The sequence below is a fragment of the Vanessa tameamea genome, chromosome 15 (genome assembly GCF_037043105.1).
Source record: "Vanessa tameamea isolate UH-Manoa-2023 chromosome 15, ilVanTame1 primary haplotype, whole genome shotgun sequence".
In the NCBI taxonomy this organism is placed as follows: domain Eukaryota; kingdom Metazoa; phylum Arthropoda; class Insecta; order Lepidoptera; family Nymphalidae; genus Vanessa; species Vanessa tameamea.
The window spans coordinates 8,320,875-8,337,874 of NC_087323.1; the positions used below are offsets into that span (position 1 = coordinate 8,320,875).

The 17,000-nt window shown below is 35.4% G+C and overlaps 1 protein-coding gene across 6 annotated transcripts; it reads left to right on the forward strand.

Annotated features, from left to right (window-relative positions):
• The first annotated feature begins 249 nt into the window (after positions 1-249).
• E(y)3 (enhancer of yellow 3) lies at positions 250-16,970 on the forward strand. Of its 6 annotated transcripts, none has more exons than XM_026638840.2 (15): positions 250-379; positions 707-5,602; positions 5,821-6,310; positions 6,446-6,549; positions 6,625-6,726; positions 7,928-8,003; positions 8,125-8,275; positions 8,410-8,642; positions 9,062-9,288; positions 9,503-9,641; positions 10,547-10,712; positions 11,120-11,308; positions 11,373-11,520; positions 13,985-14,094; positions 14,630-16,970. In XM_026638840.2, the coding sequence occupies exons 2-15, from the start codon at positions 735-737 to the stop codon at positions 14,836-14,838; spliced, it is 7,212 nt and encodes a 2,403-aa protein (XP_026494625.1). In that variant the 5' UTR covers positions 250-379; positions 707-734; the 3' UTR covers positions 14,839-16,970. The 6 variants fall into 6 exon arrangements, with proteins under 6 accessions (XP_026494625.1, XP_026494624.1, XP_026494622.1 ...); XM_026638839.2 differs by having other exon boundaries at positions 251-555; XM_026638837.2 differs by having other exon boundaries at positions 251-5,602.
• The last annotated feature ends 30 nt before the right edge of the window (positions 16,971-17,000 follow it).

Consider the following 17,000-nt stretch of genomic DNA (forward strand, 5'->3'; position numbering starts at 1 on the left):
TTACAGTACTTATAAAATTTATAAAAATACGGCGCCAATTAAGCTGGTTGAGCTACCAACGATTAATGTTTGGTTTCGATACTGTCGAATAAAAGTTAGCGTTGTAAACATCAAGAATCTAAGTAACCCTGCTTTAAAGCATAGTTTATATGCTATTTTCTTTTATTTTTAGTACAAAATGAAAGAGTTTTGAAATCAAAATTGTGAATAAAATGGTTTGTTGCCATACAAAATATTATTGTCTACTCTCAAATAACTATTATCCTACTCGTTTTACCACATGTCGAAACGCATATTTATTACTCTTTTACAAGCTAAAAGCTCAAGTGGAGCGATCTATGGGCTTCTTGCAGTTTACCAACACGACAATGGCCGAATTGTCCGTATAAGATATTTTTTATTGGCTCATACATCTAAACCTGCCATGTCTTTGGTTTTAAAAATGGCGTATACAAGCTTTTTGTTTGCCGGTTTACGCTGTTGAATGATTAGTTTCCGAGACCCTGTGCGTGATTGAACAACACGTTAACGTGAATATGAGAATAAAGTACATGTGTAGGTACAATAATCTACACCATGGATCCGTGAACATATTTTTTTAGCGTTATGGTGAATTAGAATGGTGCCTGTGGTTTGTCAAGCTCGCACGTCGACAGGTTACCCGTTTGAAACGTAAATATCATCTAGCGGGCGTTTTATATTTCAGATATGACAGCGTCGCAAAATAGTAGATAATGGAGAGTTCAGAAGACGATGCGGGCGCCGCGACGAACGCTTCCCGCCGTGTATCGGCGCGGGAAAAGGACGTTGGTCAGATTGAGGACGTCAATGCAACTAGTAGTTTACAGCAGGACCCATCTGAACCGAGAACATCATGTGAAACCCCCGCAATGTCGGAGGAAAATTTTGATGGGGACAGCGTTCCGTCTCCGTCGACGCAAGATGTCAACACAAGCACGGAAGCGATTTTGGATATGATAGACGAGATTGTTGATGGACCCGGAGCACCGAAGCGTTTACCTTTTTCCCTTGAAAACGACACCGACAGTAGATTTGCCGGCGGAGGAAACTCTAATATAACTGTAGATAATATAAACAGTGATGACAGTTCTTTAAAATCCCAAAATTCAGCCCCTGCCACAAGTGCCAAAATCGAAGAAGAACAAAGCTTACAATTAAATTCACCCAATGATCTGACATCGCAAAGTGAAGTTTTGGCAGATGTGAAAGTGGGTTGTATAGAATTGCCACAAACAAGTTCATCCATACTTAATAGTAATGACTTGGAAGTGTCAATAGATACTCAAAAACATGCAGTATCATGTTCAGAAGAGCTTCAGGGCAGTTCTGTTCCAAATATTCCTTCCAGCAGTATTGTACAGACTGTGCAAAGTGTAATAGAAACTGAGAGTTCACCTTGTGAAAGGACAGTGAAGTGTGTGACTTCTAGTGATATTCGAGACAATGTTATAGTGGAAAGTGCTGAATCAACGTCAAGTGACAATAGTATTAGTGAGGGAAAAGTCCCTACAGTGGAATCTTTAACAAGATCACCATTGCGACGTAGACTTGTGCGTCCCTTGCCAAACAGGCCAGACTCTACTGTATCTTCTACGGTAGACTCAAGTATTAATGTCAACACATCCGAACAGGCAAGTGATTCTATCATTAAAGATGTATCTAGCTCTTCGGATGCTGTGCCCTCTGTACATGGTAATGTTAAGCCAGAAGAGATTAGAAGTGTAAGTGAAGTTAGTATCTGCAAAGCAGAAACATCGAGCAGTCCTACTAAAAAAATTAAACTTATTAGACAAAAAATTATTCCACAAACAAGTTGCATCCCGACTGATCAAAAACTTGATGTGGAACAGACACAAGCACAAATTGATCAATGTCAATCAACTTCTACTGAGTCACTGATAATTACAGAGCCTTGGGTAAAGTCTGCAAGTGAAGACGAGATATTAGAATTGGTTATTCCTTGCAATACAATTCCTGAAACCTGTTCTGAAAAATCTCCTCCACAGGAATTGGATATATTACCGGAAAGCACAAAAGAGACCTCTCAGAAAAGTGAAGATGCAGCTCAAGTATGTACTAGCCATACTGTTGCTTTGCCTGAAAAGGATAGCTCTGAAACTGAGAAAAGATTACCACCATTAAAAATTAATCTCTCTACTACAAATACTTCAGAATCTACGGAATCAACAAATGAAACTAAAGAAATAGAAAATCTTGTTAGTGGGGATGTTAGTGTAAATTCAGAGGAGTCAGACTTAACAAAACAAGTACCTAAATTAACAATTAAATTGAGTAACAAACATACAGAAGAAATAAAAACTCCTGTACCAAAATTAACAATAAAACCCATAAGGCCTCCAAAAGAATGTATCAGTGAACCAGATGTTAAAGATGTAGAACAAATACCTCATGTTACTAAATTAAATATTAAACCTCTTATTAAACAGCCAGAAAGAATAAATGAGATTCATCGAAAATCGAGTAGTAGTGAGATATCAGAGTCAGAGTATTCTGAAAATGATGAGAGCACAAGTACATCTGACCAAGCATCTGCTTCTGATCACGGATCATCAGAAATAGTGCCTAAAGTAACTATTAAACTTGGTAAACCTGGCACCGAATCTGAGGGACAATTCTATACTGAGAAAAATGTACCAAAAGTCACGATAAAAGCAGTACAAAATTGTGATCTTCAAGAACAATCTTCTCCAACGAAAATGAAAGTGATTTTAAGTCAATCAGAAGATAGACAGCCTGATAAAATCCCAAAATTTACTATCAAAACAGTAGCTAAAAGTGAAAGTCAACCTCTTAGTCCAAAACTTATCATAAAGCCTATCATAAAACCTCCAGACGAAATAGGAACAGAAAATGCAGTTGAAAACTTCCGACCTCCTGATATACCAAAACTAAAAATATCAACAGAGACCCTTTCAAGCAGTGTCGAAGTTAAAGATGTATTTCATGTACCTAAAATAACCATTAAGCCAGTTTCTAAGTCTGAACCAGAAGTTACAACTAAAAGTAAAAAGTTGCTACCTTATGAAAACACTGAAAATTTTCCTGTAGTAACGAAATTAAATATTAAGCCTGTAATAAAACCTTCTGACAATATTACATTATCTGAGGGCTTAGATGACAAAGTTCCTGTAGTTTCAAAATTAAATATTAAACCCATAGTGAAACCTAAAGATAGCGAAATAGATTGTAGTAAAGACGATGTACCTAAGATTACAAAATTGAATATTAAACCCTTAAAAAGCCCAGAAATAAATTCTTCTGAAGAAAAAGACTGTGATGTTTTAAAAACTGATGTAGATGAAAATAGTATACCTGTTATTACTAAACTTAATATTAAGCCTATTGTTAAGCCATTAGATGAAGATTCTCTCAAAGATATTGAAAATCAATCCTCTGAAACAGGAAACTCAAGCGATGATAATGCTGATCAAATACCTATAGTTACAAAAATTAACATTAAGCCTATATGTAAACCAAATGATATGGAAGAATCAGGACCAAGCATAAAGAAGGAAGAAAATATACCAGTGATTACTAAATTAAACATTAAGCCTTTAATAAAACCTGATGACAACATATCTCCTTTATCACCTAAAAAAGAAATCTCAAAAGTAACTTCTACAACAATTACTAAATTAAATATAAAACCTGTTTTAAAGCCTGAAGAAATAAAAGAAAAAGAATCATCAACATCAAACGAAATTGAAGAAACTCCTTCAAAAAATCCTCCATTAGTAATGAAAATAAATAGAAAATCTGTTGTGAATGAAAGTCAGTATACTATTGATAAAAATAATGATCATGAACATTGTAATAACATTGGTGACTCTATTTCTATAGTATCTAAAGTAAGTTTGTCGTCAGATAACATTAATACTGAATTAAAAGAAGCTGATGTAAATTGCAAGTTCTTTGAGCAGAGTACAAATGAGAGTCCTTCAGGATCATCACTATTAAACGAAAACTGTATAACTTTGCTTGAAGAAAGCTTGCCTTGTACTAAAGAACAAGTTTTAACACCTGTCTTAAGTGACAACTTATTGAAAACTGTAACTCAGCCACTTTCACCAGAAGCAAAGGCAAATATGGCAGAATTTTCTTCACATATTATGCCAACAAATTCTAAAGAATCTTCAGAGAATGAACTAACAGAGAGGAATACACATGATAATGTAATTAATTTGCAATCAGATTTAATTTCAATAACACAAAATCCCAGTGAAAGAGTCAAACAAAAAAACAGTCCCATGAGGCAAAACTGTACTTTACTTAAAAAATTATTAGAAACTAGAAAAGAAAAAAGTCTGGATGGAGATATGGGGAATAAAATGAATACTGCCAAGTATTCATCATCATTGTTGATGGATTCCCCTAAATCACCCTCAAAACATATAAATGTTAAAAATGATTTACTTTTAGAAAAAAATAAGTTAGATACAGAAAATGATACAGCTGACTGCAGTCGAATAAAAAACATTAGAACGAATGATGTAAGCTGTAGTGTAGCACCTTTAAAAGTCCGTTCTATGCAGGAACTGTGTAAAGAAGCTAATGAAAATGTTACGAAACCTCTCGAAATTAATATTTCAGATAAAATTTCCCATCAAAGTCCTGACCAAGATTCTCCAAGAATAATATTAAAAATTAACAAAACTGATCAAGGAGCATCAGCAAAAATTATCACGGAAGAATCGAAAAAATCTGAACAATCTTATTCACCTGAAAATACTCATGAAATGATGAATGATGCTCATCAAAGAAAGAACTTAATAAATAGCAGAAGAAAACCTCACGCAGATACTCCAATGCCAATGGGTAAAAGATTAAGGAGCTCAAGAATATTACAGACTTCTGAAAAGTCTCCATTGGCAAAACGAAACATGGGCAAAAGACCTGCAACAACTGAAACAAGCCCACCACACAGCAAAGAATCTGAGTATTCAATGCTTGAAATAAAGAGAATAAAGCTTGGTCAACTTTTGTCTAATAAATCGTTAACAATTACACCTATAGTTGCGAAAACATCACCCGTATCACCACCTGTAAAACCTTTAGAGATAAAACAAGGCGCTAGAAATCATTCACTTTTAAATAATGAAAATTGTGCTAAAAATGGAAGTTCTGAAATACATAACATTTTAGCAAAACAAGCAAAACAGTTACAAGCCATGCCTTTTAGTGACCTTAATCACACCGAAAACAACCAAAGTCTGAGCCCTGATTTAAAATCGAGTACTTCGACTTGTAGTCCAGATTTATTATCTGAGAGTATATCCGTTGAAAAAAGTAGACCCGAGGTTCAAATGATTTTCAATGATAACTCTGAATCTCGAGATTTTGGTATGGGTTCTGAAGAAATGGCTCGGGATCCTCTAGAAGTGGACAATATAAAATCTAATGATTTCTTACACGACATTCCTAAACCTGTTGAAATGACACCACAGCCTAAAAAGCGTGGACGTCCTCGAAAATTACCTGTTTCAGAAGGTTCGAAAACGGTCATCAACCTGCCTGTCACAGCACTCGAAGAACGACCCCAGCGATCACTTCGATTATCTAGGTAAAGTATTGTTATGAAAATCTTTGTTTATTTATTTTTTTATTATTTATTATTTAAAAAGTTACACCATCAACTTATCACTAAGCACTTAAAATTAATATCTGATGTGGGTAACATTCTAAGTGATACATCTTTAAAAGTATAAACAATATTAATTTTAGTTTAATTTCAAGGTAGTACAATTGCTATTAAAAAAATGTATTCTTTATCTATTAAAGGGATCGTCCGGTGATACTTGTGAAACCGAGAGGCAGAGGTCGTGGGCGAGGTCGTCGATTGGACACGGAGCCGAATTCTACACCTACAGCAGAGCCTGTTGTAGAGGCTGCAAACAAATTTTTTATCGAGCAAAAACAGGAAGAGGAAATAGATCCCACTAGCTCGCGCATTAAATTGCCACGTATGACAGAAGCGCTCGATAAAATGCCCTCCGTATGTTCTACACCCCTGACGAGTAGAAGACGAAATTCCTCGACGGAGCTGCAGCTTTTTGGCAGCTCTCCAGATTTAAAAGTTGTTTTGGAGACGACACTACCTAAAATGGAGGATCCATTTTTAAAATCGGCTGAGATGATAAGCGAAGGAAGAGGTCGCGGGAGCAGAGGTGGACGAGGCAGCCGCGGAGGAAGAGGTCGCGCAGCAGCAGCACGTAGCCCGCGCGGTCGCGGCCGAGGCCGAGGCGGCGGTAGAGGTGCAATGTACATGAAGGTAATAAATATATTTCTAATTAATTAAAAAATTATATATATCTCACTTATCTAGTAGGTTCCTTTTCCTTTCTTTACTTTTTTAATAAAAATCTCTTAAAAAAAATAGGATTTTTACCAACAATATTTTTGACAGGAAACTATGGGGATTTATGGAAGAGTGTGTGGTCCAGCGACTACTACTGTTCAGTTATTTGAAGAAGAGACTTGTATGATGGACGACAACGCTACTCCCGCTAAGTATGTTGAAATAATAAACTCTTGACTATTTTATTTTTGTTACAATAAACTTTAACAATAACATAATATTTTCAGGTCCTCACATTTACTTGACGAAGATTCGCAGAGTTCTGTAAAAAGTTCGACCAATGATAGTAGCAAAATAAGGAAGTCTAAATTTGCAGATTTGTTTGATAGGTAAGAAAAGAAAGCGTATTAAAATATTTTGTTTTCCAAAATATTCCAATTCCTTTTTTGTGCAACAGACATATTATCTAAGATTGTTTACAGTATACGTAATAATTAACAGAGAAAAAATAATTAAAGTTATTAAATTAATTTCAATCTATTAAATAATAATACTTCATAGTGATATGTCTACTATAGTCTCCTTGTATGTTTTTTCGGATGGATGGTGAACAATGTATATCAATGGTAGCTTATTATTTCAAGATATACATAAAATCAAAACCAAATTCATTAAATACCATAAGCTATTAGAGTACGTAAATTTATGAAATATATCTAACTAATTGTTGCCCATGATTTTGCTTGCGTATTAGGGGTTGGTCGGCAGATTTTAGGTATAAAGGCTATGTCCTTCCTTGAGTTTTAAGCTTGCTCCATACAAAATTTTTGTCACTAATTTGGCTGTGAAAGAGTAACAGATAGATTTACTTTTGCATTTATAATTTATTAATATAGATTACAAAGTAATTTTTTTGTATGAAATTTACTTTATACAGAGATATGTTTTTGACAAAATATTTACAATAATTAAATATTTATTTATTATTTCCATGTTTATATACAATACATTAAAATAATAATGTTAATTTCATTCACTATGTTGGTACAGTGATTCATAAGTATTATCTAATTAGACTTAAAATCTTATTAAACTAGTCATCTCAATAAACAGTTTGTATGACCATTCAATATTACATCCTTATTAAAATTTTATACAGTAATTACGTAGCATTTTAAAACATTTTCTTTGAATGGATATTTTCATTTATTCAGTAAAATCTGTTCTGGAAATATAAAAATATGTTTTAAACACCAAAAATGGCATATGTGTAGTGTCAATATATTATCAGCCAGTTTTGGTTGCAAACACATAAAGATGTTCTATTTATGTTAGGTGGTACTTTACTTAAATATCTCTATTAAAAGTATCACGAGGATTAATTTCCTTGCACCCGTGTAAAGGTTTATATAGAAATGATTAGGTTATCCAACAGTTTATTTCATAAAATATTATTTTACTCGTATATTAAAGACAAAATAGTATTTTTGTATTAAATTAATTTATAGTATAAAAACTAAAAGATAATTCAAGTAAAATTAGTTGAATTATGATAAAAGATATTTATTACTAAAAGAGATTTTTTTACAGTAATAAAGTATGGACGGCTGCCGATGTTAAAGAATACACATGGCCACCGCCTGAAAAGTCGGAAGGAGAACCTCAGGTAAAACTTATAAGAAGTAATTACTAAACAAATATTGTAATGTAAATATGATGATTTAATAAATCAATTTATGCAGTTTACAAAACTACATTAATATATATAAATATTTCTATATTCTTAGGTTATGATGATACAAGAGCAAGTTGCGATGTTCCTGAGTGTGAAGAGTTTTAAGAGACGATATCCAGAATTGAAAAGACGGACTATTACCGGAGAAGAGAGGGACTATGTGCTTAGCAAAGGACTAGTCACGGAAGCCCTCTGTGATCTTGGTAAGTAAAATTTTTAATGAATGTAAGGTATTAAGAAGGAATTGGCTGAATTAAATAAATCTATATTTATTGTACATGATATTTTTTGTCTCTATGTGGTGTCACATAATACTTTTTGTGATTTTTTATCCTAGGTATAACGGCAGTAGATGCCAGTGAAGTATTAGATATAATGCTTTCTGATTACCCGCACAAATATGAGGAATTCAGATGTCATCAACGCGAGAAGCAGCTCGCTGAACCGGCAGAAGACACGATTGATGAAACAAAGGCTGAAATTAAAATTGAAAAGACAGAAATGAAGGAACAAAAAATCATCGATCAAAAACCGGAACTGCCGAAAATTGATCCCGAGAAAACTAGACAGGTACAGTTAGCGGAATAAAATAATACATACTTGCGTCTGGTACTTAATAAGCATAGTCAATAATTTGAAAAATAATAGCTGATAAATATAATAATAGGTCTAGTCTACTGTATGTACGTAAAGACATAAAATGTACTGTATGATTTTATCTGTGGCTACAGCTGAAACAGTAGATTTCAGATATTTATAACCACTTAATTTGATACTGTAGATCATCAACTTTTAAAAGAAATTTTAACTGTTAATCAACAAAATGTGTCAACGGTGGTCTGACCGTGTTTTCAAAAGTTAAAGATGAATGTGGATAGTTTGCGATAACGCCGATCACCGAAGCTGATATTAGCAACTAAGATATTATGACCCACCGGCGTACAACGACACTGGCCAGAGAAGTCACGAAGTGCGTTCTCGTCTCGCAGGACATGGCGGCGGCGGCCATCGCGTCGGCGAGCGAGTGGAACGCGCGCATGAACGCGCTGCGGCGGCCCGCCTGCGCCGACCTGCAGTCGCTGACGGTGCAGCGCCGCCGCCCGCCGCCCGCGCCGCCCGCGCTGCGCGTGCGCCCGCCGCACGGGTTCTACCCGCACGCGCTGCTGCCCGGCCAGTACCAGCACTGCTACCGCGTCTACGCGCCGCAGGACCTCAGGTGGGTCGATACTTCCTAAATATAATAATCTAAGTTAACTACGAACGTGAGACAGGGTTGTCTAAAATGATAAATATTTTTTCAGATATTTTTAATTTATATCGGATTAACCGATTATTTTGCTAATCGGGGTCCAGGTTATTCGACTTCTGTTCTGCTAGCTTCATATACGACACGGTAGACGCGATGACACCGATCCGATATCCGTTTCCAGATATTTCCCGCTGAACACGGCTCTGGCGGCCCCGCCCGCGCCCGCCTCCCCGCCGGAGTCCAGCTCGGAGTCCGACGCGGAGTGGGGCTCGCGCTGCTCCTCGTCGGAGTCGGACCACGACTTGCTGAGGAGCGCCAAGGTGAGGCGCATGACTTATTACAAGACAATCTATGGCTTGTATATTGTAGTGTATTTTAGTTCAGTGGAGCTGACAGTGATCCTTCTCAACATGGGATGTCTTAATAGCCAATCAAGGGACTTATTATTAAGCTCATCTATAAATACCGTCACGTATTTGAGAGACTCAAACATTCTTAGTGCCGACAATCAATACATCAGCATTGCCAAAAGAGAAAGGGAGTCAATTATATGGATGGCTGTTAAAGTCATCAAGAACAAGCGAAGTATGGTGGTGATGATCGAATCAGAGTTATTTTCTTCAGTAGTTAGTATAAGATTTAAAATTTAATTTTATACACACACAAAACATTATAATGTCGTGTTGTGTCGATCATCCTCGACTTCATACGAGTTAAATAGGGATGGATCACGGGATGGTAAGTGTTCACCTCCGTCCGGAATAACAATACCAAGTTTTGCTGTTTGCCACTAGAGTATATCATGAATGGGTAGTACCTACCCAGACGGGTTAGCGCAAAGCCCTATCACGAAGATACGTATTTTATTCCGGGATGTTTTTTTACTAAAAATGGGTAAAAAAAATTTATTAGACATTCTATTCGCCCTTACTATGCTAAATCGTATAATACGCCCCGCATATTTAAATATATCGCAATACTTCTAAAACTACTGGTTGAAATTAATAAGTCTATAAGTTCTAGCTATTGAGCTTAATTTTTGCCTGTTTTATTGAAACAGAAATATTTTCTATGAATTATCTTTCAATGTCTGAGAAAGATAAATCAATTAACAAACAAAACTTACTCCATTATGCTTTTAGTGTGATAAATATATGATAATGACGACAAAATTACGTAGAGTTATGTTTTTATTACAAAGTAAGTTGTTAATGTTTTTTTACAGCGAAAAAAATTGACAAAAACCAAAAGAAGCAGCCAAGCGGAGGCTTCGACGGCGGCCATCAAGGACGAGGAAGTGGACACGTGCCGCGTGTGCAAGTTGCGGCTCGAGGCCAACCGCAAGTACACGCACGAGCGCTTCCTCGTCTGCGCCAACTGCAACGCTAAGCGTGAGTATGGCTGAATACTTGCACAATATGTTTTTTCCCAATTTATTGCTTGCTTGCTTTTTAAACTTGCTCAATTTTTATTCCATTAACAACATTGAATAGTGACTAATTAATTAAATTAGTAATTTTTGTATAATCAGTATTGTAATATAATTATGATCAATATGTTGATTGTTGTTATCATCTTCATAATCTCAAATGATTATTGATTGAATTAATGTGACTTTCAGAGAATATATCAATCTAAAGATTTTAATATATTAAAAGTCAAAGATTTACTGTAAGGATAAGTTAATTTAGGTGTGGTAATAAGGTGCTCAAGAAATAGATTTCTATGTTTAGTTTTATCGTTTGGGAGTTCCCCTAGTTTATGTCGAAGTAAGACCAGCCAGTCGATGTTCTTCCAGTGCACCCGTCGTGCGTGGATCTGAGCGCGGACACGATCCGCAAGTGTCGCGAGTACGCGTGGCAGTGCGCCGAGTGCAAGACGTGCTGCTCCTGCGCACGACCCGCCGACGACGACAAGATGCTGTTCTGCGACCTCTGCGACCGCGGCTTCCACATCTACTGCGTGGGGCTGCAAGCCGTGCCCACAGGTGAGCCCCTCGCCGGCGACGCTCGGCCTCCCGCCCCGAAGCCACTAACGTGCGCGTTCCGCAGGTCGCTGGCACTGCGTGGAGTGCGCCGTGTGCAAGTCGTGCGGCGCGCGCGAGCCGGGCGGGCCGGACGCGGAGTGGCACCACCAGACCCGGCGCGGCCCCGGCGGACACAAGCTCTACTCGCACTCGCTGTGCACGCCCTGCGCCAGGTCTCTATCGCTCGCAGCGAACCCGACGCACGACCGGCTCTAACTGTAACCACGTAGTTTGACTGACTGATGACGCAATAGTATTTAAATGTTATTTTTATTTATGCCTAGAAACTAATTTTAAATGTCGAAATCGAAATTAATATTTTCACAATTGAAAATAAATATTACTATTACATTTAATACGTACGACCGTCAAATTACACAGTTAGAGCTGAATGTGTGTATTAAGTAGTTTTATAGAAAACCAATAAAATATATTTCATACGACGTTATGTATGTATGCAGTCAAGTTTTCTACTCGCAGGCTCTTAGATAATTCAAAGTAGTGTCTTAATTTTCATGTATTTTCTAATAAAACGTAACCTCGTATGAAATTATGTCCCCCCAATAAATTATATCATATATTAACTGGCAAAAATAATGCACAATTTAAAGTATTAAAGATATTTTTTATTTTACTTCCAGTGAAATAAAATTCAATCAACTACAAACATTTTTGCTATTTAAAATATGACTTACAAAGATTTAGGTGAAAATTTAAAAAACCAAGGAGTCTGATAAAGAGATTCGACTCCCGAATATCCTTGTTAAACATTTTCCCCTTTAATGTATTTGTGTTATCTTACATTCCGAATTCTATAAAGTACACCAATGTGTTTTACCTCATAAAAATGGTGGATTAATTGACATAAATGGTTTTAGGTTTAAAATTACATAGAAAAGTAGGTATTTAGAGTACAGAATCTGAAATGTTTTGAATAAAGAAAGTGCCATATTTTTGTGATAAATTATGAGGAAGCAATATGTCAGTAATAATACAGTACTTGTTTGACTTTTATCCATAATTAAGAATTATGATTCTGTTTTTTATCAAAACGTCAGTAAGATACACCAAGCACAAATATGTATAAAACTAATTGTATACAAAATTAAGTTCCCTAATATAATGTTTCTCTGAGTCTTGAGAATAACCATACTTAAGTTATTCGATATTGTTTTTCAAGTAAAATCAAGAGGGGCAACAACAAAACGTGAACCCATAGTTGCATAAACATCGAAGGACGCAGACGAAAAGTACAAAGATTTTTTACAAAGTTTCGATGATTTATGTGTAATTTGTTAACTGGTCTTGGTAGACATTGTGTATTCACGTCATTTCATGCGTGTTCAATGTTGACTAACACAAGCTCTCCCATTCCTGTCTCACTCTGTCGATACCCGCTTTGTCTCTGGTATATTGTAGCATTTTTGACCCCGCATAATGTTCTTTAATGACTCCAAGCAGCGTTCTTACTCAGCACATACCCCCCACCACTCAATTCTTCTAAATAATAATACTCAGATTTAGATTTATGAAATTGGACGGTATTTAATGTTTTAGTATCTATATAATGAAAAGGTCATCAGCTCAATGCTGATGTTCGTGTTCACAAATAAAATGGTTGACTATTACTTAGAAGAATTTGGTATTAGTAATAAGTTGCATGCTCCACATCTCTTCATATAAGTTATTTCAATAATTACTTAAGTAACGAAGGTTGTTCGTTCTTTTTTCATATTCAATAAAATAGGCACTATTTCATTGTGCTTAAATTTTAAATTATTATTATTGGACAAACAATCTTTGTATGACAATAAAGTAGAGTCACATAATGTTCATTGATAAAAAAAAAACAGTTATATTGTGATTATAATTACAATATTTAATAATGTGTCAATTTAAAACCTACTTCATTGTCTTATTTTCATTTTTATAATTATTGGTAATTTAATTCAATCTTTCAATCTAATTGATGCAACAATTATTTTCATTGATTATATTAATTTTTTAGTACCGTAGTTTTTTATAATGTTGCCTCAATTAATATTTCCATCATTAGGCAATGGATGTCGACATCTCATCAGCCGTTGTAATACCAACTAACTTCATTCCATATTTTTTTTAACTAACACGGGCGTAATATTCTCGATGTCATTATTGAAGCGATCACTAACTGAAATGACTTTGTTACTTGTTTTTCTGGCTCTTGACACAGGTGAAAAATATTCGAATTATATTTTTTTTTAGTTTTTGTCGAAAAATAATTTTATTTTATTAGAAGATTGTGGATTTATATTAACTTTTATTGTATATTTTTTTGTAAGTAAAATAATTAACTGTTTTATGATAGATCGGTTTAGAACGTGTGTGTGTTTCAAAGTCTACGGGTCCCAGTATCTTCTTTTTGTAACACGGGCTACTCTATTTGTTATCTTTTGATTAATTTTCCTCCTGCTATTAAAACGTTTACACTTTACCCTCACAAAAGTAACACATATATAAATAAAACGAATAATAAAACGAGCCATCGGATGAGAAGTAACAAAGTGGAGGCGGCGAGGTCTCGACTGATACTAATGGCGTGTTTCTGTGTTCCGGTGCTTGTGCGCGTACGGTCCGTATGTGTGTGTGCGTACGTAGGGCGTATCGCATCGGTCGCTACTGCCCGCTGTGCGATCGCTCCTTCATCGGGCCAAAGGGGACCATGCAGCTCGTCATTTGTAAGCTCTGCGATAGGCAACTGCATCAAGGTACGTCACCGCCGTAGCGCGCCAGCTGACCCCCCTCCCCACCACCCGACCCTCCCGCAACCCGCCAGACGTACTGCGACGAGCGACGTTTAGTGCGCCAGTCGTATCATGTCCAGGGTTAAGCTTGTTCTCTTTCGACAAACACGAGGATACAGCTAAATATCCGTTAGAGAGTTTACGACTGTATCCTCATGTTTACGCTTTACGCTTCCATTTTTAATGCATCGATACGCATGGTTACATTAATTCATTTTATACATAAGATTTTTATGTACGTTTATATTCTACGCTTCTACCATATATTCGCTTTTTAACTCTCGATGTCAATACTTCATTGTAAATTTCGCCGATCACAGTCTGTATCCGATGAAGTTTCATACACTTTAAAGGTCACAATATAGGAAGCTTAAGTCTCGTGTTAGATGTGTTTAGAAAGACAATATAGAGGAAAGCATGACATGTAAGACGCGAAACGATGACGAGCTCGTCCGGCGCCGAGAGACGAGTGGAGTGTGAGCGAGTGGCGTGTCCGCAGAGTGCGTTAGGGCGACGGGCAGCGCGCTGCACGTGCTGGACTACACGTGCGGCGAGTGCCGGCGCGGCGGCATCACGTCGCGCGCCGCCGCCGTGCGCCTGGCGCCGCGCACCATCGCCACGCTGTTCATGGCCAAGCGCCGCTTCAACAAGTACGCGCACCGCCAGTACCTGCAGAGCCGTCTGCGCCCCGACGACGGCGCCCCCTAATATATGTATAGCGTAGGTACTTCGTTACGTCTAACTCTCGTTCGCTTCGGTAATATGACTTTGAATCGTAGGCTATGTATACGTGGCGACGTATGAACTGTACAGTAATTTAATACTAACTTCACTATATGGGTAGCTGGGCAATCATACTATTTTAATATTAATATTTTTTTTAATGTTAGCGAGACAGATCATGTATGCGTCCCCGTGTTATTTATGTCGAAGGAGAATAGGGTACGAGAGATCGAGTAATGTGCTGTTGTTTTGTTATGGAAATGATTTCATCGATTCTGACATTATTGTTTATATGTGTGTGGTTTATATAAAGGAAAGTATCTTAATTAGAATGTTTTCTCTGCAAATAATTTCTCGAAAACTGGAAAATAAACTGTATATTATAAAAATCTGCCTTTTAATGCATTTGTAATGCAAATTCTTTGTTTAGTGATTGGCAAAAGATAGCAAATCATTTCAAAAATGATCTAAAAAAAGAAGACAGTGCGCATTTTCTTTTTGATTTTAGGTTAATTTTAGGGTATTGTTAATTTTGCTTAATAAGGTATTTATTTTAGTTATTACTTTTATATGGATACAACTGTATACAACTTATAACCCGATAATCATTATTCATATATATATATATATATATATATAATTATATACTATAATCGAGCATAAACGAAAAATATGAGAATATTCACTTGAGGATGACTGTGATGTCCAAAATGAATTTATTTACTTATAAATAAAAATTTACAGAATTTATCCGATTCCCGACACATAATGATTAATTTTTACTGTTTATAAAATTGTTGATTAAAAACTATATTACTAGATCGTTAGGTTTTTTTAGTTTAATTATACGAGTGAAAACCAGCAGCTCTTCTTCCAAGTGACAATTTATTTCGCTTAAGACAAAATGCTAGTTGAATAACAGAAGCAAGTTATTCCGGTTCTGAAATAAGATTTTAATAATAAAATTATGTTACGAAACTTTAAATTGTAAGTCTTTATATAAATAAATCCTAATGATAATCTCTTCTTTTTCAGTCCCAGTACCTAGCTAGCATTTTGACTTAATTTCAAAGTACAAAACATAGGCTACCTTTATCTTCTAATTTATTAACATTCGCCCTGGAAATTGTACAAGCCCAATGATTAAAGATTATTATAAAATAAATTATATAGCAAAGAGTATAGTATGTTTATTTTGATTATGAGAAATTATTTATTCAAACCATTTATATAGTATTAAATAGACGAATTAGGCATTATTAATTTCCTGGGCGATGCTCAAGATTTATCAAGACTACTACACATATTTTCGAAACAATGTCCTGTGAATCTGCATTGTTATATTATATGTAAGGATTGACTAAATCCTATAGTACGGTTGTCAGTCACGTTTTATAGAATTTGTTTTTCAATGAATCTTAATAAGAAAATAAATATTAATAAAACTTTTGCCAATAAAATATGTTCATTTGACATTTAAATAAAATTGATTTTTTTGGTTTAATTCTTTATTATTATACAACAACAAATTTAATATTGTTGGTGTTCAGTTTTGAAGTGAAAAAAAGGTTTAAGTTTTTTTGTAAAACAATTCTATAATACATTGACTTTAAAATTTGATGAATATCAAAGCATAAACCAACTTAGGAGCATTTTATAAAGTTTATGCGTTCTCTGTACTTACGATACTTTCTGCGCGCTATCGTCTTTTAACCACTGCTGAGTGCAATCTATCCCCAGTTTGTTGTGTATTATAACTTGTATTAGAAATATAATCAGTAACTTCAACTAATACTGATTAAGTGTAATGTATCGAGTTTAGTTTATAATTATGCTTTCTTTATTATTAATCATAATTTACTTAGTGACAATTTTAAGATAAAAATGATGTCAACTGATTATTTCATCAAATCATGTAACTTTTTTATGATATACACAACTGGTTTCGGTGTCTCGACACCATAAATCCGCATTGCTTTATTGACACAGGTGAATAAGACTTACTTGTAAGAGAAATAATTATAACTTTTATGTCTACTTAATGCAAGTGTAAACGTTCTAGAAATCTCGCACTGTTCGGTCAATTTTGTAAAAAAAATAAAGTAAATTTAATTTGACCCTTTGTTTTTATTATGTTGAGAAAATCA